This window comes from Muscardinus avellanarius (assembly GCF_963383645.1).
Source record: "Muscardinus avellanarius genome assembly, chromosome: 15".
Taxonomy (NCBI): domain Eukaryota; kingdom Metazoa; phylum Chordata; class Mammalia; order Rodentia; family Gliridae; genus Muscardinus; species Muscardinus avellanarius.
The window spans coordinates 37955437-37983203 of record NC_137801.1 but is presented as its reverse complement, the minus strand read 5'-3'; the positions used below and the strand labels follow the sequence as shown (position 1 = coordinate 37983203).

Here is a 27767-nt window from a genome sequence, read left to right as displayed (position 1 = left end):
CTCATATCACAAAACGTTGGGAATCCACAAGAATATTTTCCCCTTGTATTGAAGAAAATTGTGATTAAAAGTTTTGTCCCCCAATTTTCAGAATCAAAAGCATTTTAGAAGGTTTATAAGGCTACCATGAGTCTTCTAGATCTCCAGCACCCTACAGGAAGAGAAAAGGAAGAATATTATTATTATTTACCCATACCACTTCCAGGTTGGATTGAATTTCAAAAGAAAACAAAATTAGATGAACAAACTACCTTCCTTTGTCTGAAAAGGTACTTTTATAGAGAGATGTGTGTACTGTATAATGTGTGTATAAACATGTATCTATCTAGTATAGATAGATAACTGGTTGTTGTTTTTTTTATTCCTCCCTTCTACACCAAATGCCTTCCTCTTTCTCAAAACTTACAAACATTCGGGCATTGAAAAAAATAGATCAAATCATCAGCTACAACATCTGAAGATTCCAAAGCTCCAAATTAAGGTACCTTAAGAAACTTTAATTTAAAAACCCATTTTAACAACAACAAAACTCATTTCTATGTTTTAAATAGTCCACAACTCTTGCATTAATATTTGATGAACTCCTAGAACCAAACGGGCAAAGCCGCTCATGTGACAGTTTTCTCACATGTCTGCATGTGCTCATACTGTCCACAGATGAAAATTTTGTACAGCAATAAGGGAATAAGAAACAAATTGTTTACTCTGAGGTACACTAAGGTATTTTTATATTACATTTTTTCCTCTTGGTTTATGAAAAAAGATAAGCCAAAGTGTGCTAAATTTAAGATCAATACAATGAAATTTCCAAATGTGTAGTTTTCCAATATCCCAAACCTGGTTGTTGAAAAAAATTAAAAAATAAGTACAACATGCATAGATTATTCCACATCACATGCTTTATTTGGACTTAAAAACTTATAATTTTATTCTAAACACTTGGTTGACATACATTTTGATGTGTGCAGTTAGGCTATACAGAATGTACAAACCAAAGCTGTTTGAATAATACACAAGTTTTTAAAAAAATCATATTTCATAAATAATACAGAGAAAGAAAAATAACCACATAGCCAGTATCTCACAACTTCTAAAAATAAAACTACAGAAATGTAAAATATAAACAAATCAAATAACACACAAATTAACCTTGAAAGAAAAAATTACAGGCTAGCATCAGCCATTTTTTGAAGAACTAAAATTATTAAAGAAAACACAAATTTATTACAAAGCTAACTATTAGTTTACTAGTGTATAAAATAAGGAGCAGTATAAGTCTTCATTAACAAGTTATTCCACAAAGTATAGTAATCTCTCTAATCAGTAATCTCTAATTCTGTCTAGATGAATTTTGCTACTGACTTTAATAAATGGTAGCCTAATTTCTGGCACAAAAGGTGAAATGACATATAATTTCATTAAATTCAAAGTACTATAAATAGTCAATTTTAAACTATCTCATAAAGGTGTATGCAAAAGCCTTTTTAAAAACAAGGCTACTGGAATATAATAAAACTAGTTTTCAAGATTCAAATAACAAAATGGTTATATAAATGCACACATTATATTTCCTAAGAAAAAAACCATCAAATCCAAGATCACAAAAATCAGCAAAAAACTGTTACATTCTTTCATCACTCATCTTTGCCTGCATCTTCCTTAGAGCTGTCTAATTCAGCAAGACCACTTTCTGATGCAGTATGGCTCTCCTGCATTGTCAGTGGGTTTCCAGCAGCACTGTTCGAAGAAGCAGCAGCAGCAGCTGGTTCAGCAGGGCTTTCTTCTCCCTCTACTTTAGCTAGCCTGTAACTAGTCAGCATCTCCTCCAGAAGTTGTCGGTAGTTTCCCCTATGATTAATTCTCATTTGCCTGAGAGCTTCCAACAATTTTCCCTGTGATCCACTTTCCTCTGCTTCATCGGAGGCCTTTTTTTAAGATTCAAGACCCCAGTGTCAGTAGACAAACTAGGAGATCACATGTATTTCATAACATATTACATAAAACACTACTTTTTTCTACCACGAGCAATATATGCTAAGCATGAAAACATTTTATTAAATAAGGGTTAAGCAATTTACCATTAACTAGTTTGTGTCCTATTTCAATTGCCATCTCAAGTTTAATCTGAAATTTACTCTGCTTTCAGAATTCAACAGCAACACAAGAATTTCCTAAAAATGACTTATTAAAAATTTCACATGCCAGGCATGGTGACGCACACTTGTAATCCCAGTACTTGGAAGGCTGAGACAGGAGGATCGCAAGTTCTTGGCCAGCCTCAGCTACTTAGTGAGGCCCTCTGCAACTTAGTGAGATCCTGTTTCAAAATAAAGAATGAAAAATAGGGCTGGGTGTGTAGCTCAGAGGTAAAATGCCCCTAAGGTTCAATCCCCAGTACTGGGAAAAAAAAAAAAATCACTTGACTAAATGACATAGTAGAAGAGGAAATTAAGTCTTTAAAGTGAGGAAATGGAAAGGAAGGCAGGCCAGCAGAATGTTAGTTTCTTCATTTCTGCTAAATGATGAGTAGAAGAGAAGATACAAACTGTGAAGCTACAGAAATTTAAACTGGTCTTTTGGAAGATTCTAAAGCTTTCATGGATAAAATTTTTATTTAATTTTGCCTTTAAATGCAGTATTTTAGTAAAAAGCATCTCTAGGTAAAACATACCAATAATTTTAACTATTATAAAATGTAAATAGTAAACTACTCAATCCTTCATAAGTTCTGGAAAGTCTACAGGTTGTTACTACTAGCTACCTAATCATATTAGCAGAATAAGCTCCAATCATCTGAACTGGTCAGTTAAGTTGATGAATATCAAGATGATTTTATACATCATGTGCCTCCTGGTGTCCTGCATTCTTGCCAAAAATGTTTACTATGAATAAAGCTACAGGAAATCTGAAAAGAAGATCAAGTTAAACACCACTAGGAAGAAACTATTGTACAAACTTGGGAAGTAGACCATCTTATGAACAACTGGCTCAAATTCTTCTCAAAGGCAGTATAAGGACTAAAGGACAATGGCAGGGTCTCTCTACTGAAGTCTTGTTTAATGTGCTTTAACCTGATGACATAACCTGAGTAGACCACATTTCAAAACAACAATTAAAATAGTCATTATAGGGAAAACTGGGGGATATATTTTTAGACTCAATATAACCCAACATTATCAAATGCATTATTAATTTTCCTAGATGTGATAATGGTATTATGGATGGCTATGTAGAGAGAGAGAGAAAAACCAAGCTGACTATGGTGGCTCATGCTATACTTGGAAGACTAAGAAAGAAGGATTGCAGGTTCAAGGACAGCCTCAGCAAAATATTGAGACTATGTTTCAAAATAAAAATATAAAAGGGCTGGATATGTAGAATGTCCCTAAATTCAATCCTTGGATGGGGGGCAGAGGAGAGGGGAGGGAGGGTAGGGAGGAGTGTGTATATATATATATATATGTGTGCGTGCACACACACACACACACACGATAAAGCAATGATGGTAAAATTCAAACAATTGTTGAAACGTGGTACAAGAAATAACGGTGTGTTCACTATCACTTCAATTTTTCTATATACTTAAAAGTTTTCCTCATACAATGTTGAAAAAAATAAACATCTTTGGAAAGTACAACTCCATAATACTGCAAAAAGACAACACTAATGAAAACATATAATAAACTGTAATGTTTATTAAAAAATTAGAGCACTTGAATACTTTTTTTTTTTTAAAGTGCCCTTATGGCAAAAAGCAAAAGATAATTCTGTACACAGCCTTATAAAAGAATCACTGATATAGACTATATGCTTACCTGGAATTATATTTTTGACAAGATTGGATCAAAGGTTATATTTGTTGTTGTAATTGAGCCCATTTTGGTGGGCTCAACAGATAAAGTACCTCTCATTTTTCAACTGACATTTTTATGAGAAGAGCAATTTATATTTCTGTGAATTGCTACTGTAGTGGCAGGGAAGAGTGGTTGCTTTTTAAATATACACTAAAACCAAACCAGTAAATCAAGAATACAAGAATTTACAATGGCTGGTATCAAAGTCACTGAATTTACAACAACTTCAGCTAATGACCGCACTATTTTTTGGTAGTAGTGGTAGTACTGGGAGTTGAACCCAGGGCATTCTCTCTGAGCTACACTTTCAATCCATTTTATTTTTTACTTTGTTTTCACACAGGGTCTCACTAGATTTCTGAAAGTTTTGCTACATTGCTGAGGCTGTCCTCAAACCTGTGATCCTTCTTTTTCAGCCCCTTAAATACTGGGATTACAGGTATGTACCATCATGGCCAGCTTAATGACCACATTTAAAAGTCACTTTACCTTATGACAAATTGTTTTTTCCCATTGTGCTAGATAAGGGATGGGTGGCTGAAACATCTTCCCCAGCTATTACAAAATGCTATTACATAATACTCTTGTGGGCTCTCATGAATATCGAAGAAGAACCTCTATCTAGGTTCCTGTGCTTTCTTTAGTGAACTCACAAAGCTCATACAGTACATCTATTTTTATATATCTTGACAGCAATTAAGTTAACTTCCACCTTGCAACTGCCTAAGTCTAAATTGTAAAGGCCTGGAGATTAAAGATAATTTCAAATTCCCTTCTATCTCCTCCCACCATCTATGGAGGGAAAATTAATGTTTGTGCTATGAATCCTATATACATATAATCTCACTTAACCTTCACAGGTACCATATAAATTAAGCACTGCAACTGTCATTTTTTAAGTAAGGGAACTGAAGCTCAGAACGATATGTCAATCAATGTTAAATAGTAGAGCTAAGATTTGGGTGCTGATATAATCAGCACCAATCCAAATGTTTATTGATTATAATTACGGTAAGTAATATATATTTTTTAAGGTACTGGGGATGGATTCTGACCCAGGGGCATTCTACCTCTGAGCTACACCCCCAGAACTATTTCTTATTCTTTATTTTGAAACAGGGTCTCACTGAGTTGCAAAGGGCCTCACTAAGTAGCTGAGGCTGGCCATGAACCGTGATCCTCCTGTTTCAGCCTCCCAAATGCTGGGATTACAAGCATGTGCCACCATTCCTGGCTAGTAATAGTTTTTCATGGGAGTGCTCCTTGTAACTAGATACTTAATAAAGAATTTAGTACTTTTCCTCTTAAGTGTTTAAGGTTCTATCAACTCGCCGGGCGTGGTGGCGCACGCTTATAATCCCTGCCCTTGGGAGGCTGAGACAAGAGGATCACACAGGTTCAAAGCCAGCCTCAGCTAGTGAGGCTCTCAGCAACTTAGTGATACCCTGTTTCCAAATAAAGTATAAAATAGGTCTAGGAGTATAGCCCGGAGGTAGAAAAGCTCCTGGATTCCATCCCCAGTAACACACACACACACACACACACACACACACACACACACACACACAGAAAGGTCCTATCAACTAAACTAACAGTTTAAGAATCAAATCTCCTATTATGAAATATAACCTTAAACCAAATAAGACGTAAGAAAATAGGTAAAACAAGCAGAGAGTAAATGAAAAGAGAAAGATCTAAGCACATGTTAAAGCTAACATTTGGCCAGGTATTCTTGTGCATGCCTGTAATTCCAATATTTGGGAGGCTGAAACAGGAGGATTGCAGGTTCAAGGACAGACTGAGCAATTTAGCCTCAACAAGCAAGCAACACTCCGTTTCTAAATAAAAAATAAAAAAGAGGACTAGAGGTGTGGCCCAGAGGTAGAGTACCCTTGGGTTCAATCCCTAAGTACTATACACACAAATAAAATTTGATTAGTTAATTATTTATTTGAATAATATATATATATATTTGAAACTCAGCACCCCTAAGCAAAGTTTTCCCAATGATTAATTAAAATAACAGAACAAATAAAGGTGTTAGTAAAAAAAAATTATATATATATATATATATATATATATGTGGGATCCTATGCCCTTAGCTAAAAAATGTTCAGAACTAAAAATCCTCAAAAGCTGGGCATTGTGGCGCACATTTGTAATCCCAGCATTTGGGAGGCTGAGACCGGAGGAACGTGGTTTGCAGACAGCCTGAGTTACTTAGTGAAGCCCTCTGCAACTTAGTGAGACCCTGTTTCAAAATAAAGAATAAAAATATAGGGTAGGGGATGTAGCTCGGAGGTCAAATGCCCCTCTGGGTTCCATCCCCAGACCCGCAAAAACAAAAAACAAAAAACCTCAAAAACGTAGCTAGGTGTTACATAACCTATTTGGAGTAAAACAGAAAAGATTCCATAACATTTAATTATGTGAAAACAGAGATGAAGATTATTTGGGGATCCTGAAAAAAAGCTCAATCTGTTTTTTCCTCCCCTTCTCAAAAAAATCCAAATCCCTTAAAAAGGTTTTAAAGTTAGCATAAATAAAAATGTATGTTATTAACTTATTTATTTTTATATTGGGGATTGAACCCAGGGGCATTCTACCTCCAAGATAAACCCGCAGCCCTTTCTATTCTTTGTTTTGAAACAGGGTTGAATATTTATAGTTTCAACAACTTAATATTCCTCATTGGGTGTGTAGAGATTCATGTAATCTCAGCAACTTTGAAGGCGGAGACAGAAGGACTAAAAGTTTGAGGCCAGTTTTAGTAACTTAGCAAGACCGTCTCAAAATAAAAAAATAAAAAGTGCTAAGAGAAGTAGCTCAGTGGCAGAGCATCTAGGTTCAATCCCTAGTACTGCAAAAAACAAAACAAAATGAAAAATTCCACCTCATTAAAAAGAAAGGTCTTAAGACAATGAAACATGAGATTTACAAAACACAACAAAAAGGAACATGATTTTTCTTGCGTGGCAGAGAGGTGGGGTACAGATATCTATAACATCTCACTGCCATGGTCAAGGCATGGAATTCAGAAGAACAGGTTTTGGAGTTCCACTCTTATCTCTGTGACTTGTGTCTCGTGTGCTGAGATTACCTACAACACACACATACAACCTAGCATAAGAAGGAGCTGGGTAAACAGAAGTTTACCTTTTACTATTGGAAATTTATCATTTTACATAGCTACCTTAATCAATGGTATACTAGTAAGCTTTCTTTGATAAAAGATTTTAACATTTTTGCAAGAAAAATATGAAGCTCTGAAAAAAATTTTCATATCACTTGGTAATAGTAACCTCAGATTATTTTCCTAGCTGGGCGTGGTGGCGCACGCTTGTGATCCCCGCGCTTGGGAGGCAGAGACAGGAGGATCACGCAGGTTCGAAGCCAGCCGCGCTGCTTAAGAGATTCTGTTTCCAAATTTAAAAAAAATTTTCCTAAATATTATGCAAACTACTAGAAATGAATAAAATATTTAACAGAATTTTGTTAGATATTGGCAGTTGAACCTACAGGCATTCTAATTCTGAGCTACACTCCATCCCTTTGTACTGTTTATTTTAAAACAGAGTCTTAATAAATTGCTGGTGCTGGTTGAGGATCCTCCTGTTTCAGCCTCCCAAGTACTGGGATTACAGGCATACTTTATTTCACCTGGCTTAAACAGTTTTTTTTTTTTTGTTTGTTTGTTTGTTTATTGTGCTGGGGACTGAACCCAGGGCCTGGTACAAGTTAGTCAAGTGCTTTACACTAAGTTTCACCCCCAGCCCAACAAGTACTTCTCGACCTCTTACTATATACCAGGATTGTTATAGGTGCTAGGACTTTATATATAAAGAAATCAAAGTCCCAGATCTAACAGAATTTTTTTCTAGCTAAAAAAACACAACTAGCATTTTAGAGAAAGGAAATGCTTATTTCAGAAACTCTGCTTAATAAAGAACTTATGAAACATTTATTTTTTAATTTATTTTCTCCATAAATTTTTTGAAGAGTCTTTAATAGGGATCTATGAGACTCTTCCACTGTTTTGTTTTAAAAGTGGAGATTTAACAAGACTGAACCCAAACATTTTTAAAAAATTGAATTAGGCCAGGAGTGTAAGCCCAGTACTGGAAAGGCTGAGACAGGAGAATTGCAGGTTTCCAGCCAGGCTCAGCAACTTAGTGAGGCCCTCTACAACTTAGTGAGACCCTGTTTCAAAATGAACAATAAAAAAGGGCTAGGGGTATAGCTCAGAGGTAGAATGTCCCTGGGTTCAATCCCTAGCACAGTGCGCGCACGCGCGCGCGCACACAAAACACACACACACACACACACACACACGTTGAATGGTTGGTAAACAAAAAGATTCTGCTAAATCTCTAAATTTTGTGAACATATTTAAATTATTTAATTTCTGGCTTATATTCAGTGTGTGAGTGTGTGTGTGTGTGTGTGTGCGCTCGCGCGCATGCTGAGGATTGAACTCAGGCGTATTCTACCTTTGAATCACACCTCCAGCCTTTTTATTTTGAAACAGAATCTTGCTAAGTTACTTTGAGGCTGGCCTCGAACCTGTGATCCACCTCTCTCAGTCTCCTAAGTACTAGGATTACAAGTGTGTGCCATTACACCTAGTTTCAACTCAATTTTATTTTTTGGGTTTTTTTTTTTTTGGTACCTCCAAGTTACACCTCCAGCCCTATTTTTTAGTCTTTTTAGTTTAGAAACAGAGTCTCACTGAGTTGCGAAGGGCCTGGCTAAGCAGCTGAGGCTGTCTGCAAACTGTGATCCTCTGATCAATGCCTCCTGAATGCTGGGATTATAGGCGTGCCACACCTGGCTATCAACTCTCCTTTTTGAAACATATTATCCAAAATGTTTTGTTTTAAATCTAAGAAAGATGAATGAACCCTTATTTCTAAAGGTACTATTTATAAGCATTTATAGCAAGAACAATTCCATCTCTGATTATATAAAGTAGACATTTTTAAGAATCTAAATCTCTGATTTAACTCTGAAGAGCATTCTTTTTTATATCAAAACAAAGTTATTTTTGCTATTTTAAAAACTTTGGATTTTATATCTTCTAACTTTCTTCTCTTCTGTTATTTCTACCACACTCTAAAGGTTAACTTCCAGCTCCTACCACTGTGCCTCCTAGCAACATTCTCCATTATCTAGCAAGTTCTGTCAAGAAGCACTTACAGAGCAATAACTACTTTCATAATGGACTGATAAGAGCAAAGGATTTAATTAAATGTCTGTATTTTCTTCATTCTCTCTGCTTCTCTGAGTATTTTTAGTAAATTTCTGCTACTTGTTCAACATTTTTTTTTAAGGTAGTGATTATTCTGAAAGGTTATGGTAATGCTTTCCAAAATAGAATTCTAGGCCACAAAAGTCAGATTTTATAGTAAATGAGGAAATTTCTCCAATCCATATATCTATCGATAATGAGTTTATACTATTTGATCTCTGCAATTTCTTTATTTTGAAATGGTCTCAATGAGTTGCAGAGGGCCTCACTAAGTAGCTGAGGCTGTCTGCGAACCGTGATCCTCCGGTCTTAGCCTCCCAAACGCTGGGATTACAAGTGTGTGCCACCACGCCTGGCTGGTTTTATCATTCTTAAATTCAAACATATGGTGGTTTTCACTCTAAAGTTCAGAAGGTGACCAGACGTGGTTGTGCGTGCCTGTAATCCTAGTATTGGGGAGTCTGAGACAAGAGAATCAGAGGTTTGAGACCAGACCCAGCAATTTAGCAAGGCCTTCTACAATAGAAGATCCTGTTTCCAAATAAAAAAATAAAATAGGCCAGGCATGGTGGCACATGCTTGTAATCCCAGTTCTTGGGAGACTGAAACAGGAGGATTGTGGATTTATGGCCAGCCTCAGCTACTTAAGTGAGACTCTGTTTCAAAAATAAAAAATAAAAAGCCAGGCATGGTGGCACACACTTGTAATCCCAGTATTTGGGAGGCTGAGACAGGAGGATCTGGGTTCTTGGTCAGCCTCAGCTACTTAGTGAGGCCCTATGAAACTTAGTGAGATCCTGTTTCAAAATAAAGAATAAAAAACAGGGCTTAGGGTGTAGCTCGAAGGTAGAATGCCCCTGGTTCAATCCCTAGCACCACACAAAAATTAAAAAAATAAAAAATAGGGCTGGGGGTGTAGCTCAGAGGTAGAATGCCCCTGGGTTCAACCCCAGGCCACACACAGAGAAAATAATAAATAAAAATTTCAATGATATACTTTATTTTTTCCCTTCTCCTTCACATGAAATGTCATCTTCTTCATCTTATTTCTACCATTCAAATCATTCTTTAAATCTCATCTTCTCTGAGTATTTGACTTTCTTGCCTTGGGTGAACATTCATAGCAATCACTGTATGATTCATATGTCAATGATCACATTCTCTCTAAATACAGTAATATTTCCACATTTTTATATGTATTTATATGATTCCCCTTCATTGCTGGGGATTGAACCCAGGGCCTTATTCATGGGTTTAGGCAAGCACACTACCTACACAGCCTCTGCTTGTCAAGTTCTATATTTTATTCTTTTATTCTTTACTAAGCTATGAACAGATGTTTTTCTTATTTGCATTTCTACGTATGTTGTAAGCAGCATGAGCATATGAACAGGACCATGTCTTATGTTGTATAGTTTCTTCCATCAACTCTTTACATGGTAGACTGCAAGTGTTTAACCTGCTGATGTTAATGGAAAGATTATATAATTTATATATACAGATAATTTAGTATGTAATCCTAAACTTATATAACCATAGAATAATCTTATGCAAGCTATATTTTATATCTCAGGCATTACTCTCAGTTTCGTGGTTCTGTTACCTAGTTATCAGTTATATTTTCTCTTTTTACAAAGTTTAAAAGTTGGCAGAGAACAGTGGTACATGCTTGTAATCCCAGCTATCCCAGACAGTGAGGCAGGACGACCGCAAGTTCAAGGCCAACCTGGACAACTTGGCAAGAAAAACATTGTCTCAAAATTTAAAAAAGAACAATAAACTTTTTTTTGTAGTACTGGGAATGAAGCTCAGGAGCATTCTACCTCCAAGCTACACTCCCAGCCCTATTTTTTTATCCTTTATTTTGAAACAGGGTCTAAGTTGCAGAGGGAGGGCCTAAGTGGCTGAGCCTGGCTGTGAACCTGCAATCCTCCTGTCTCAGCCTTCCAATTGTGCACCACCATGCCCGGCTTAAAAAAAATTTTTTTTAAAGGGATGGGGATATAGCACAGTGGTAGAGCACCTCTGGGTTCAATCCCCAGCACCATTAAAAACAAGTCATCCCTGGTATATGTTAAAAGGTGTAGGATTATGGATTATTAAGCATTTAAAACGGTTTTTTTTGTTGCTGTACTAGGGACTGAATCTAGTGACATTCTACCTCTGAGTTACACCCCCAGCTGGATTTCTTATTCTTTACTTTGAAACAGGGATCTCACTAAGTTGCAGAGGGCCTCACTAAGTAGCTAATGCTGGCCAAGAACCAGATCCTCCCGTCTCAACTTCCCAAGTACTGGGATTACAATCATGCGCCACCATGCCCGGCTCTAAAAATCTTGCTTAGAGTAAAAAAATGTCTTGAGAAAGCAAGAAATTCAGGAAAGTATAATATTTTCTTTAAAGATTACAAACAAGAGTCACATTCTCAAATCCCTGAGAAATCATTAGGCTAAAAGTGACTCCAATATCTATTTTCTAAAGGTTTATTTTCTCTAATCAACATACTGGATGCCACATGGAATCTATAATCTCTTCTCCTCACCTTTCAGAGTAGCATCACATTTTTAGTTGTGTCAACATCCTATACTTTGTTTTGTTTTAATTTTTATTTTTTTTGGTGGTACTGGGGGTGGAACCCAGAGGCTTTCTACCTCTGGGCTATACTCCCAGACCTATTTCATATTTTATTTGGAAACAGGGTCTCACTAAGTTGCTGAGAGCCTCACTAAGTAGCTGAGGCTGGCTTCGAACCTGCGCAATCCTCTTGTCTCAGCCTCCCAAGCGCGGGGATTACAAGCGTGCGCCACCACGCCCGGCTAAGTCATTTATTTTTAAATACCCCAAAACTTGAAAAAAATAAATGAGATAATATTTGCATTTGAGCTATTAATTCTGAAATTGAATGCAACAAAAAAAACCCCTGAAAGACATTGTTGTCTTCTGGTACTAAACAAAACCAATTATTGTGGGGAGAGCTGGCAGCTCATCAGTGTTTCTAGGGATAGGATAACAAAAGCTAAAGGGATAAAGATTTTTCTCTGAGGAAGCCCAGCAGAGTACAACAGAAATGGTTATCTCAGGTCGTGATCCACACAGCATAACATTAGAAATTATCCTCAAGTATTCTAGTTGGGCACACAGGGGCACTGAAAGGACTAGGAGTTCAAACAGTAATTCACTACATTCTGCCTGCTAAAGAAACTGAGATATTTAAGCACATTTGTACCTCAAAATGAAGGTATAAAGGAGAAGAAGAAGAAAAGGCAGATGTAAAGGGAGGAAGCAGAGATAGCTCACAGGGATAGTTCGAACAAAAAGGTCACGTGATGCTCAGGAAATGGCACAGAGCTATTTATAAAACAGAATTTTATCTCTACCTCCATTTTAATACATTTCTTAAAACTTTAACTGACTCCTTATAAAGAAAAACAGCAACCACTTATTATAGGCCTCATTATGTAAATGTATTCATATCTTGTATTTATATTGTGAAGTTACTTTAAATGCTTAGAAAAAAAATAAAACTTACCCCATCACTTTCTCTATGTGGATTCAGTCTACTATAAACAGCTTCAATAACATTGCGCCTAAAAGAAAATGCTTTAGTTTTATTAAATTATGCACAATTCTAAAATTGTATTTCAAATAATACTTCATCTTGACTACACTAAATAATGGTCACACTAAACACTTACCAAGAACATAGTTTCTACTTTTCACTTAGAATTTGATCTTGGTACCAGGCCTGGTGGTACATGCCTATAATACCAGTACTTTGGAGGCTAAGACAGGAGGATCTCAGGTTGGAGGACAGCTTCAGCAAGTAATGAGACTGTCAGCAACCTAGTAAGACCTTGTTTCAAAAACAAAAAATAAAAAAGGCTGGGGGATATTGTTTAGAGGTAGAATGCCCCTGGGTTCAATCCCTCGCAACACACACACACACACACACACACACACACACACACTCTCTCTCTCTCTCTCTCTCTCTCTCTGATTTTGGCATAATCCATTTGTTCTCTCATTTAGCAAGAAAAAAAGGCCTCATCCTCAAAGCGTATGATAATTTCTTTCTTTCTTTTTTTTTGGGGGGGGGGTTCTGGAAGCCCTTCTACCTCTGGGCTACACTCCCAGACCTATTTTATACTTTTTTTTTTTTTTTTTTTGGAAACAGGGTCTCTTTAGCCAGCACAGCTGGCTTTGAACCTGTGCAATCCTGTCTCCGCCTCCCAAGTGTGGGGATTACAAACATGCGCCACCACACCCAGCCTGATAATTAAACTAAAAATAAAATAGGGCTGGGGGTGTAGCTCAGAGGTAGAATGCCCCTGGATTCAATCCCCAGTGGCACACACACACACACACACACACACACACACACACACACACACACACACAAAACAAAAAAACAAGCCAGGCTTGGTGTCGCACGCCTGTAATCCTAGCATTCGGGAGGTGGAGACTGGAGGACTGTGGACAGTTTCAGCTACTTAGTGGGGCCCTTCGCAACTCAGTGAGACTTGTTTCAAAATATAAAAAGAAGCTGGGAGTGGTGGCGCATGCTTGTAATCTCAGCATTTGGGAAGCTGAAACTGAAGGATTGTGGTTCACAGATGGCCTCGGCTACTTAGTGAGGCATTCCGTAACTAGTGAGACCCTGTTTCAAAATAAAGAATAAAAAACAGGGCAGGGGGTGTAGCTTGGAGGTCAAATGCCCCTGGGTTTCATCCCCAGACCCACAAAAAAAAAAAAAAAGAAAAAGAAAAAAAAAAAGAAAGAAAAAGAAAAGAAAAAAAGAAAAAGAAAAAGAAAAAAAAGAAAAAAATAGGACTGGGTTGAAATGCCCCTAAATTCCATCCCCAGTACCGCAAAAACAAAAAAACTTTTGGATGAAATTTTAAAGTTCTCTAATTTAAGAAACATCAACTCATTTATTCTGTAGGTAACTGATATTCTTCTGATTTGTTTTCTTACCCAAAATTACTTAATTACTAATTATAAATGAACTCAAAATTAGCTCTCTTCGTTCTACTTACTTGCCAGCAAGACCTCCCCCGGGAGGTAAATTTGGGATATTTTCTGCAGACAAAATGCGCATGACATGGGCAAGATCAGGCATTCCTTCCTCACCAGACTTCTCCATAATTTCTGTAGGTTTTGGAAAAAATTTAGTAATTATCGTTGACAGATAATCCAGCATTCCAAAAGAAGTCAAACAAAATGTACTATTTGGTAGTATTTATTTTAAAATATAAAAGAAGCACTATTACTAGCAAGGGCCAGAAAGTAACATAAAAAGTTACTTGCCTATATATATTCATTCCACCATTATTCATATAAGCAAAAACTAGAACCAAATGTTCAACAATAAGGGGACAGTTAAGAAAACTTTAGTATTGCCACTACATGAAAAGGTTTATAATCACTAAATGTGATTCCTATGAACATAGTACTAGCTACATGGAAAAACATTTTGACCTAATTTTATAAGTAAAAATAATATAAACATTATTAGTACCAGAATTATAGGGAAACAAAAGTAGTGACTGGATAAGGATTATTAAAAAAGGATAGAAATTAAAAATAATTTTGTAGGTTTTATGATACCTAAATAGTTATGTTCAATAAATACCTAGCTACAACAATTTATTTAAAGAAGGAAAATAAATCATAGTACTTGTTAACATTTAGAATGAAAACAAAAAATTTACCACTCCATTTCTATTTACAATTTGTAGAACACAGATTTGTTAAAGCGTGACTATTTGGATATTAAAAAGGCATAAATTCTTCAAAAACCAAACTTACTTTTGTGCCATTCCAGTACTAGGGTTGAACCCCAGGAGCACTCTACCTCCAAGCTACTCCCCCAGCCTTTTTTATTTTTTATTCTAAAACAGGGTGTTGCTAACTCACTAAGTTGGAAAGGCTGGCCTGGAACCTGGGATCCTCCTGTTTAAGCCTCCCAAGTACTGGGATTACAGGCTTGTGACACTGCACCCCGCTGCAATATACTTTTTTTTTGTGTGTGTGGGTCTGGGGATAGAACCTAGGGGCATTCAACCTCTGAGTTATACTCCCTGCCCTATTTTTTATTCTTTATTTTGAAACAGGGTCTCATTAAGTTGCAGAGGGCCTCACTATAGTAGCTGAGGCTGTCAATTCTCTGGTCTCAGCCTCCCAAGCACAGGGATAACAAGAGTGTGTCACCACACCTCTGCAATATATTTTTAAAACAACAAAAAAGCAGTGTCTTAAGTGGCCCTCAGATACAAAGTTCAAACTTTTTATTAAGCCTCACAAAGATCTTTTCTTTGACTTTAAGTTAGTTTACCACTCCCTTTCAACTCTGCCCAAAGATTTTAATCAAACAAGAATTCTGTTTCTAGATCTTCACACACCCTCTTGCTTTGATTTGGAACACTCTTCATGCCAATCCAGTGAACCCCATTGTATAGTTAAAGCCTAGTCATCCTCTGATTTCAGTCTCTTGTTACCTTCTCCAATCCTTCCCTGACACACACTTCTCTGTCTTTTGATATTCATGATGTTCACTGTACCATAGGCTATAAGCTCCATAAAAGCCAGGCGTGGTGGCGCACGCTTGTAATCTCAGCCCTTGGGAGGCTGAGACAGGAGGACTGCACAGGTTTGAAGCCAGCCTCAGCTACTTAGGCTCTCAGCAACTTAGTGAGACCCTGTTTCCAAATAAAATATAAAATAGGTCTGGGAGTGTAGCCCGGAGGTAGAAAAGCCCCTGGGTTCCACCCTCAGTAACACACACACACACACACACACACACAAAGAAAAACAAAACAAAACCTCCATAGAAACAAGACTATAGCCGGGTGTGGTGGTGCACTCTTGTAATCCCCACGCTTGGGAGGTGGAGACAGGATTGCGCAAGTTCGAAGCCAGCCTTGCTGGCTTAAGAGACTCTGTTTCCAAATAAAAATATAAAATAGGTCTGGGAGTGTAGCCCGGAGGTAGAAGGGTTCCATCCCCAGTACCATCAAAAAAAAAAAAAAAAAAAAAAAAAAACACTATAATTTTTCTACTTTAGACTTATATCTCTAAAACCCAGGTTTCTCAATCTTGGCACTAATGTCATTTTAGACCAGGCAATTTTTTGTTGTGAAGACTGTTCTGTGCACTGCAGGATGTGGGGCAGCATCCCTGGCCTCTGTTATTACATGGCGATGGCACACTCTCAGCTGTGACACCAAGAGCATCTAAAGACACTGCCACACATCACCACAAGAGAAAATCTCCCCAACTGAGAACCACTGAAGTGTAGCAAGCACATTTCTAAACAATTTCCACACCCTTCATTGGTGCCATTCCAGTCCCTTTCACCATCACTACCATCTGCAGTGATGCGTGGCTTTAAAGTGGCATCGTGCTTCCTCTCCTGCCCTCTCTCCACACAGCAGTAAGAAAGATCCTTTGAAAACCCGTAAGATCAAGCCAGTCTTGTGCTCAACACCTTCCAATGAATCATAATCTGGATGAAGTCCAAAGTCATCATCTGGTCTTTCTATCCACTTCTCTTAATCTTCCACTTTCTTATGGTGCAGCACATTCCCTGCTCAGCCTTTGCTGGAATGTTCTTCTCCAGATATTCACTCTCTCCACATACAAGTCTTTACTAAAATTGTTTGGAAACAGGGTTTTACTAGCTTACTGAGACTCTCACCACATTGCTGAGGCCATCTTTGAACCTGCAATCCCCCTTTCTCAGCCTCCCAAGTACTGCAATTACAGGTGTGTACTAACATACTCAGTCTATCATGCTCTTAAAGAACACAGCCTTTTATTATTAAAAAAATTAAGTTTTTTTTTCTCTTGGTACTGAGGATTGAAACTCAAGGGCATTCTACCTCCAAGCTATACTACCAGCCCATTCTAAATTTTGAAGCAGGTTCTCACTAAATTGTTGAAGCTGGCCTTGAACCTGCAATCCTCTGGTTTGAGCCTGCCATGTACTGGGATTACAGGCGTGTGACACTGCCTAGCTTAAAAATTAAGTTACTCCTAAGTACCAACTCAAATTGACCTAGAATGGCTGCCTTGCCAAGGATTTTAAAGCCATCTGACTGAGTGAGTATAACCAAGTATTTGTCATAGGCCACAGAGATTATGATATTATGTATATACCATTTCTGCCATACAACAAATGCTTTGGAAAATAACTATACAACAGAAAAGTAATATTAAATGTTACCAATCCATGTTGAACCATGCCTTTGAGAAATTAAAATTTAGTTGTTACAGAACTTAAGAGTTAATAAAGACACTTTAAGTGCCAGGCATCATGTGGGTGCTTAAATCTCATTTATTTGATAAAAGTTCTCTCCTCTGACCAAAACTTTAGTCAGGTTCTTGAGTCCTTACTAGGCCAAACTTTGTCTTTCCTCTCTGTCCTTGAAGAATACAGTCTGAGCAAAATCATACTGAGCAAGTTTAGAAAAATTCCCATCCTTCTTTTCTGATCACCCTCAATACCATACCACCCTGGCCCACTTTCAGCAATAATCCTATAAATCAGATTAGCCACAAGCCCCTTCTCCTTCCTGTTTCTTTCTAGTAATTTTCTATCCACTGCCCACCATCTTTTTTCTGGATTACAAATCCTCACTTGCTCCCCCACCCCAGTATTGGGGATTGAACTCAGGGGCATTCTACCTCTGAGCTCCACCTTCAGTCCTATTTTATTTTATTATTATTATTATTATTTTTTTTGTGGTACTGGCGGTGCAACCCAGGGGCTTTCTACCTCCAGGCTATACTCCCAGACCTAGTTTATACTTTATTTGGAAACAGGATCTCACTAAATTGCTGAGAGCCTCACAAAGTAGCTGAGGCTGGCCTATGCAATCCTCCTGTCTCAGCATCCCAAGCACTGGGATTATAAGTGTGCCCCACCACACCTGGATTTATTCTTTATTTTGAAACAGAGTCTCATTAAGCTGTGGAAGGCCTAAGTAGCGGAGGCTGTCTATGAACCCTGATCCTCTTGCCTCAGTGTCTGAGTACTGTGATTACAAGCGTGTACCACTACACCCAGCTTCCCCACTTGTTTTTGTTGGAGTCTAAGTTTAGTCCAATGTCTCTCCCCCACAGCAAGACCCCACTGAAGTGGTTCCTGTATCTATCATTCTTGGATAAAGTCTGTCTTGCCATCTTTAAGAAATAAGTTTTTTTTAGTTTGTTTTGGCAGTACTGGGAATGGAACACAGGGGCATTCTATCTCTGAGCTATACCCCCAGCCCTATTTTTTTTTTTTAATTCTTTATTTTGAAACAGGGTCTCGCTGAGTCACAAAAGGCCTCACTAAGTAGCTGAAGCTGTCCACAGAGATCCTCCCATCTCAGCCTCTCAAAATGCTGGGCATATGCCGCCACGCCCAGCTATAAGGGTTTTTCTTTTTGGTGGTACTGGGGTTCCTGGAAGCCCTTCTACCTCCGGGCTACACTCCCAGACCTATTTTATATTTTGAAACAGGGTCTCTTAAGCCAGTGTGGCTAGCTTCGAACCTGTGTGATCCTCCTGAAACAGTTTATTAAAACAACCTCTACTGTTGGTGTTATCTTTAGTTTTCAATAAAGAAGCTGTAATCTTGGGAGGTGAAGCAAGCTGGATAGTATATACTAGTATTCAAGATAAATTCAGGCAAATGTTTTTGGCCTTATTTTGAAACAATTATTTCCCAAGGAAATCTTTTTTTTTTTTTTTTTTTTTTGCGGGTCTGGGGATGGAATCCAGAGGCATTTGACCTCCGAGCTACACCCCTTGCTCAACTTTTTATTCTTTATTTTGAAACAGGGTCTCACTGAGTTGTGGAGAGCCTCACTATAAGTAGTTAAGGCTGTCTACAAACCGTGATCCTCCCGTCTCAGCCTCCCAAATGCTGGTATTACAAGTGTGCACCACCACACTGGCTCCAAAAAAATCTTAAAAGCATCATCTGAGGAACAAGGAAGAATACTTTTCCTTTTCTTCTAAATTAAAAAAGAGGCGTCTTTCTTACCTTCAACTCGCGATTCCAAGTACTTATCCAACTCTGAATCTTTTTTCACTGCTTCATCTGAGACTTTGGGGGCATGTGCAAAGCAAACTAATACAATACTCATGTTATCTCGACTTCCCTGTGTAATGAAAAAGAAAAAAATATATATCTCTGTAGTCTCTCACTTTTCTATTATTGACTTCCAAACAGTTAATTACTTTAGCAGTTAATAGTTGTATGTATGCACATAACCCAGGGGCATTTTACCTCTGAGTCAGATCCCCAGCGTTCCTCTCCTTTTTAAATTTTGAAACAATGTCTTGCTAAATTGCTAAAGATCTAGATTGTTGATGCTGCCTTCAAACCTATAATCCTTTTGTCTCAGTCTCTCACGTACTGGGATTACAGGTATGCACCACCATGCCTGGCTTAGTTTTGCTTAATCATCCAGAATGGACACATTTAACACATTCATCTTTATTCCAAAGAATTATTTAAAATATAAGCTGAAGCTGGATGTGGTGGCACACACTTGTAATCTCAGCATTTGGGAGGCTGAGATAGGAGGATCTCGGTTCGCGGACAGCCTCAGCTACTTAGTGAGGCCCTTTGCAACTTAGTGAGACTGTTTCAAAATAAAGAATTTAAAAAACAGGGCAGGGGGTGTAGCTCAGAGGTCAAATGCCCCTGGAATCCATCCTCAGACCCACAAAATAAATAAAAAAATAAAAATAAAAGCTGAAGCAGCAAGGTAAACTAGGTATGGATAGATCCATAGTTATTTATAAATTTTAATTCTGAAAAAAAATACAATGTTCTAAAAAATTTTTTTTAATTCTGTGTAACTATTCTATTTTGTGTATGGGGAGTACTGGGGGTGGAACCCAGGGGCTTTTCTACCTCCAGGCTATACGCCCAGACCTATTTTATATTTTATTTGGAAACAGGGTCTCACTAAGTTGCTGAGAGCCTAAGTAGCTGAGGCTGGCTTCGAACCCATGCAATCCTCCTGTCTCAGCCTCCCAAACGCTGGGATTACAAGCATGTGCCACCACGCCTGGCTGTGTAACTATTCTTACTACCATTTCACACAGTCCAAGAAATGAAGTTTATCTTTATATCTATCACATTTCCCCAAGAGTGGCCTAAGCCCAAAAAGCATACTTTTATGCATATGCAAAATTTTTCAGCTAATTAACCTGCATCAGAGCAATGCTAGCACAACACCACTGAACTTAACATAGCTGAAAATTACTAATCAGCAAGATAGTCAAAAAGTGATAAAGGCGGCAAGGAAAGAAGAAATTAGTGAATTCTGAAACTGTTCTGAAACACAAGTACAGTTGTATAGGCAAGTCTAAAAGAAAAGATACAAGATTACTGTACAGATTCACAAGGTTCACGGTATTTAGAGAGCAGCTAAAACAGTTAAGGATAAATTTTACTGCTGCCTTATCACACCCTTAGAGATAAATTACACTAAAAGGAAGCATAGAATATACACTATCCTAGTACTATGTATATGAGCAATAAGTTAAAAATCTCTTATCTCTCTTGGTACTGATACTAGAGAGACAAGTTACCACTGAGTCACATCTGTGGCCCTTTCTATTTTTTATTTTGAGACAGGGGCCCACTAAATTGCAAAGGCTGGCCTGAAAATTGTGATTCTTCTGCATCAACCTTCTAAGAGATGGATTACATCTGTGAACCACTGCATTGGCATCTCATTACTGTTTCTACAGGTATACAACTTAACTGAATTTCTTAGAATAAGCCAAACAGTTGTTAGAATGATTTCTTAGCCCTTCACTCCCATTAACCACTCTAAAAAACTGAACCAATAGAGGTGGTAAGCTATTTGTCCAATAGTGGGGTTTGCCAATTCATGTGAAAGAAGTCAAGGCTTTGCCCACTCTAGCCTTTTGGGTCACTATGGCTAGAATCTAGGGTATCACTGCTTGGCTCAGAGTCCACATGGTATGGCCCAAAAGACAAGCAGCCTTAAAGAAATTCTGCTGACCACCGTCTGAGTTGATAGGAATAAAGTTTGAAGTCAATATAAGTTAGTTTTTCAAAAGATTTTGAAGAAAGTGACTCCAAAGACTCATAAAGGCTTGGTAGGAAGATCCATCAGGATTATACAATATATAACCAGATTCTTTATATCTCCCCCCCCCCTTTTTTTTTTGTGGGTCTGCAGATGGATTCCAGGAGCATTCAACCTCCGAGCTATACTCCCTGCCCTATTTTTTATTCTTTATTTTGAAACAGGGTCTCACTAAATTGCGGAGAGCCTCACTAAGTAGCTGAGGCTGTCCGCGAACCACTCTTCTCAGGTCTCAGCCTCCCAAATGCTCAGATTACAACATGCACCAGCATGCTTGGCAATAACCAGATTCTTGATATCTGAAAAATCAGGATTTGTACATTTGACCAAAATAATTTAATTCCTTCCTGAAACCTACTAAAACTTCTATAATACTAGAAATACTATATTTGGTTACTTCAATATACAAATATGAATATATCATTTAAATGTAGTTCAAGCACCTCAAAAAAGAATTAAGCTATGATTTGCAAGTTATGGAAGCCTATGCAAGTAGTAGTTACATATTTTATCTATCCTGAATAGTAGACACCACGAGTGCTAAAGATGGCAATAAAATGGGAAGTAGTTTTTTCATAGGACCACTCTCCTGCCAAGGTCAATCTAAATAAAATAATACCTGGCAGAGTCATCCAACACTTACAGCTTGTAACTGCGAAATGGTAACCCTGAAAAGTGATTACCATTAACAACTATAATGCTAACTACCTTGTAGGGTGGTAAAAATTAAAATAATTAAAACATGTATGAAGTACCTAGAATAGCAACTGATCCACAGAAAGCAGTAATTTATTGCTATCATGATATGATAATCACTACAACTTTCCAAGATTTCATGAGTTAACATACAAAAATGCTTATAAATTAAGGCATAATATGTGTTAGAAACATTAGAAAATATTGAATTTGTTTAAATCTCTTAGGGAAACACCTACTTAATTGGATTGTTTCTTTCTTACTAAAAGGAGGTAATAGCTACATGTTTTCCATGGATTTTTAAATTTACATCTAATCATTCACATTGAAATCTTAAATAATCATATTCTATTTTACAATACAGATAACTCTTGATTTAACCATACAAACAAGTATAATAAAAAATTACAGAGTTAAACAGAAAGGGAGGTTTCTTTAATTCAATAAGTAACTTTCAGTTGTTAAAAAAAAGTTATAAGCTTGTCATGCTTCAACCCAAAGCAGCTAAGTTTTTTTTTTAAAAAAACTGATTTTGTATGTAGTTTCTTAAAGAAAAAAAAAAAACTATAATTGTCAGCTTCCATTACAACTGAATGAATCACTGGACCCTACCTGTCTCTGTCATTACCAATTTTTTTTTTTTTTTTTGGTGCTGGCGATTGAACCCAGAGGCATTCTACCTATGAGCTACATCCCCAGCCCTATTTTTTATTCTTTATTTTGAAAAAGGGTCTTACTGAGTTGCAGAGGGCCTCACTAAATAGCTGAGGCTGGCCCCAAACCCGCGATCCTCCTTTTTCAGCCTCCCAAGTACTGGGATCACAAGCATACAGCACCACACTCGGCTCTCATTCTTCATTTTTTGAGAATATAAGATTGTCTAAATTCAGCTGGGCGTGCTGACGCACGCTTGTAATCCCAGCATTCGGGAGGCTGAGACCGGAGGATCGCGGTTTGTGGACAGCCTCAGCTACCTAGTGAGGCCCTCTGCAACTCAGCGAGACCCGGTGTCAAAAATAAAGAATAAAAAAATAGGGCAGGGGGTGTAGCTTGGAGGTCAAATGCCCCTGGGTTCCATCCCCAGACCCGCCCCCCCCCCAAAAAGATTGTCTAAAATCTTTTCACACCTTCATGAATATTTAATCACTTTATAAAAACTACAAAGTGAAGATATATCACCAGTATATCTTAAATCTCATCACTTAAATCTCATTCAGAAGGGAAGTCACAGTTCTAAACTAGCTTCCTTTCTTTCTTTCTTTTTTTTTTTTTTTGGTGGTACTGGGGTTCCTGGAAGCCCTTCTACCTCTGGACTACATTCCCAGACCTATTTTTACATTTTTATTTGGAAACAGGGTCTCTTAAGCCAGCGCGGCTGGCTTCGAACCTGCGCGATCCTCCTGTCTCCGCCTCCCAAGCGCGGGGATTACAAGCGTGCGCCACCACGCCACGCCCGGCTAACTAGCTTCCTTTCAATGGATAAGAGTAAGGTCTGGACCAAGGCTGAACCTCAGTCTAAACTACTGGCAATAGATTTTTGGCCGTTCCCTTATAAACATCTTATTCATTCAAGAGAATGCTAGCAAGCCTTGAAAATTTTTGCAGTTCAAACTTAATAGACTTGGAGATCTCTTTACAAAGTATTGGTAAAAACAAAAAACAGTGAGCTATAGGAGAGCAAGTAAAACAAATTTCATTTTTATAAAAATATATACACTCACAGGCAGGCAATTAAGACTGGAAAGCCAGATAAAAACATACTGATGTAGGCGGATGGCCAAATTTTGAGCTTTTTCTTCTAATTTTCTACATTATCTGGATTTTTGCAGTAATGAGTAACTTTTTTTGCAGGTTTTTTTTTTTTTTTTTTTGCAGTTTCATTCAAAGAAATTATAATGGTCGCTTCCATTAAAACTGAATGAATCACTGGACCCTATCTGTCTCTGTAATTATCAATTTGTGTGTGGAGGGGGGGCTGAGGATTAAACTCAGGGGCATTCTACCTCTGAGGTACATGCCCAGCCCTATTTTTATTTTTATTTTTTTATTCTGAAACAAGGTTTCACTAACTTGTGCAACTGCTGAGGCTGGCCATGACCTGTGATTCCCCTGTTGTATAGCCTACCAATACTGGGATTTGAAACATGTATCTCCACGCTCAGCTTAGTATATTTTTTTTATAACTGCAGAAAGTACTATTTTTATTTAATAGGCAAAAAAAAAAAAATAGCCTGTTTTCATCCCAAAAAGCTGCAGAATTCACTACATTTAGAGTCTGAGGAGAATGACATTTTCAGAGCCACTTATATGATCACTGACAGCCATCAATACCTCAGCACTAAACTCATCCAAAAGTAAAAAGAATTCAGTGTACTAAAAATAAAACCACACAAGCCAGAAGTACTGTCACTAAGATCCTTGTGGAAGAAAGCTGCCACCAACAATGCCAGACCTTTAATCCTCTTTTTAAAGCTGTCTCTTTCTATTCCACAAACAAGAAACAGGCACTTCACCAAAACCTGGGTGATTTCCACAGATAGTGATCCTTCCTGAGGAAACTTACTGGCATTCATCACCAACCCCGGCTCAAATCTTAATTTATTTCTATTTAGATACTGTCAAAAACCTACCTGAAACAACTGAATATTTTAAACACATTCAAGGGAACTACTAATTATGTGTTATTCTAGATTTATTTTTTTTGCTATTATATAAAGTTAAGATTCATAGAACAGGAGCCAGGTGTGGTGGTGGACACTTGTAACCTCAGCATTTGGGAGGACAAGACAGGAGGATTGCGGTTCGAGGACAGCCTTAGCTACTATTAGGCCCTTTGCAACTCAGTGAGAACCTGTTCCAAAATAAAGAATAAAAAATAGAGCTAGGGGTATATCTCAGTGGTAGAATGCCCTTGGGTTCCATCCTCAGTACCAAAAAAAATCATAGAATAATTACAAATCTAAATAAACTTAAATGTTCCATAGGAATTCTTGACAGGAATACATTTTACATTAGCCTTTTATTTTATTCATTGTGTGTGTGTGGTACTGGGATTGAACCCAAGCACATTCTACCTTTATACCCCCAGCACTATATTGTGTGTGTGCACATGCATGTGTGTGTGTCTCACTAGGGACTGAATCAAGAGGCATTCTACCTCTGAGCTAAATCCTCAAAGCAATTTTATTTACTTGGAAACAGAGTCTCAGTTGTGGAGAGCCACATTAAGTTTTGGAGGGCCTCACTAACTTGTCAAGGCTGGCTTCGAACTGTGATCCTCCTTGTCTCAGTCTCCCAAGTACTGAGATTACAAGCTTGTGCCACTATATCTGGCTCTCCCTAGCTCTATTTTATTGTTTATTTTGAAACAAGGTTTGACTAAATTGCAGAGGGCCTCACAGGTTGCTACAGCTGGCCTTGGACCTGTGTGCAACTTCACTGCCTTAAGCTAAACTTTTTTTTTTTGGTGGTACTGGGGTTCCTGGAAACCCTTCTACCTCCGGGTTACACTCCCAGACCTATTTTTAGTTTATTTGGAAACAGAGTCTCTTAAGCCATCACAGCTGGCTTTGAACCTGTGTGATCCTCCTGTCTCCTCCTCCCAAGCGCGGGGATTATAAGCGTGCACCACCACGCCTGTCTTAAGCTAAACCTTTGAATTTTAATTAGCAATAATTAAAATTCCTACATGAAAAGAATTTTTATATCTTCTACAAAACTGAGATATTATCTATCAAGTTACACATTACTTATATAGTTACATGTAAATTCCTTTTAGATTTTATTGGTAAGATAACACTTCTTTTATTAGACAATGAGAAATAGCCTATTCAACTGGGCGTGTGCCGCACACTTCTAATCCCAGCACTTGGGAGGCTGAAACAGGAGGATCGCAGTTCACAGACAGCCTCAGCTACTTAGTGAGGCCCTTTGCAACTCAGCGAGATCTTGTTTCAAAATAAAGAATAAGGGCCAGGCGTGGTGGCGCATGCTTGTAATCCCCGCGCTTGGGAGGCAGAGACAGGAGGATCACGCAGGTTCGAAGCCAGGTGCGTGCGCTGGCTTAGGAGACCCTGTTTCCAAATAAAAAAAATACAAAACAGGTGTCTGGGAGTGGAGCCCGAAGGTAGAAGGGCTTCCAGGAACCCCAGTACCACCACCACCAAAAAAAAAAAAAAAAAGAATAAAAAAATTGAGCTGAGAGTGTAGCTCAAAGGTAGAAATGCCCACGTTCCATCTCCAGTGCTAAAAAATAAAAAAATAGGCCTATTCATATTTTTTTTTTCAGTTTTTGTCTTAGCTGCAAGGAAGCTTAGAACTAAATTTTACTTAGGCTTCATTTCTGGTATCTTAAAATGTTTTATTTATTTATTATTTATATATATTTTTGGTGGTACTGGGATGGAACCCAGGGGCCTTCTACATCTGGGCTACACTCCCAGACCTATTTTTTATGCTTTTAAATTTGGAAACAGGGTCTCTTAAACCAGCTGAGGCTGGTTTCGAACCTGCGCGATCCTCCTGCCTCAGGCTCCCAAGTGCGGGGATTACAAGTGTAAACCACTGCGCCCAGCTCTTACAAAGTTTTATGTGGCTCTTCAGTAACATGTACGACAGCATATTATACAAACATTATTTTATCAAGCTACTTCAAAATCATGTATAAGATAGCTACAGCCAACATGAAAAATTGGAATGAAAAATTATAGTTCTGTATAGATGCCTCTGTCAAAGCAACAATTCATAAAATATTTAAGTGAAAACAAATGTCTCAAATTTATTATTAAACTTAGTCTTCAAATTAGGTTTTAGCAGAGAGAACTGCAAAAAATAAAATAAAACCCCAAACAAATGAGCAAGCAAACATAAAAACAATTGTTTCATTTCTGGTAAAGAAAATCTTTTAAAGTATATAGGTATTCCCTAATGATATAAAAATATTTTACTTACCGTGCCTTTTCAAAATTAATATGCTATTTTAATTATAACAGAAAACTTACATACCTTATGTAAACAAGTGTCCACTACCCAATTGCACACATTTTCCAGGTCATCAGATACCTCAAGCCTAGATTTAACAAATTCACAGAGCTCCTCATTACTCATAACATCCCAGATCCCATCACAAGCCAAGATGATAAATTCATCCTCTTCTGCTCTTAAAATTTCATAAACCTCAGGCTCTGGAGAAACAAGTTGTTCTGTTGGACCCTTGCCATCAACACACTTGTAATCATAGTCCCCTAGAGCACGAGATACTGCTAATGAACCATTAACACGCTGTATCATAACGCTGCCTCCTGCATTTTGGATTCGCTCCTTTTCCCTCGGATTACAAGGTTTGTGATCCTGGGTAGAAAAGCAGACTTGTCCATTCCTATACAGAACAGCACGCGAATCGCCACAGTTGATGAAGTAGATGTGCGTAGGTGAAATCATAACTCCCACCGCAGTGGAACCACTCCTGTCCATCCCATTTCTGAGGTCTGAAAAGTTACGCATGTATTCATCAATCTTCAAAAAGCCAGTTCTGATACCATTCTTGACGTTTTCCACTGAAGGCTCAAGAGCTGATCCTGATTTGCCAGCTGCCCTGAAGTCTTCATTAGTAGTGATATGTTCTAATAAATGTGTTGAGCAGTAGTTTGCCACTCGGGATCCAGCATGACCATCATACACTGCAAAGAATGACCAGTCTTCCAAGCCGTGAGGAATACCTAAAACAGCCGTGTGTGCATCTTCCATTTCTACTCTCCATCCTTGCATGCTGCTCAGGCCATAACGTAAACCATTCCCAGCACCATGAGCATTATGTTTTTCAGTTTTGGGTTTATCCAAAAATGCACCCAT

General features: G+C 37.9%; 1 protein-coding gene across 2 annotated transcripts; it reads right to left on the bottom strand.

The window, feature by feature from the left end:
* Positions 1-27767, bottom strand: PPM1B (protein phosphatase, Mg2+/Mn2+ dependent 1B; the record flags this gene model as incomplete). 2 transcript variants are annotated; one of them, XM_080711250.1, is made up of 5 exons in its annotated part: positions 1-151; positions 12632-12689; positions 14139-14250; positions 19133-19189; positions 26918-27767. In XM_080711250.1, the coding sequence occupies 5 exons, from the start codon at positions 27765-27767 to the stop codon at positions 122-124; spliced, it is 1107 nt and encodes a 368-aa protein (XP_080567376.1). In that variant the 3' UTR covers positions 1-121. The 2 variants fall into 2 exon arrangements, with proteins under 2 accessions (XP_080567376.1, XP_080567375.1); XM_080711249.1 differs by having other exon boundaries at positions 19133-19250; positions 26922-27767.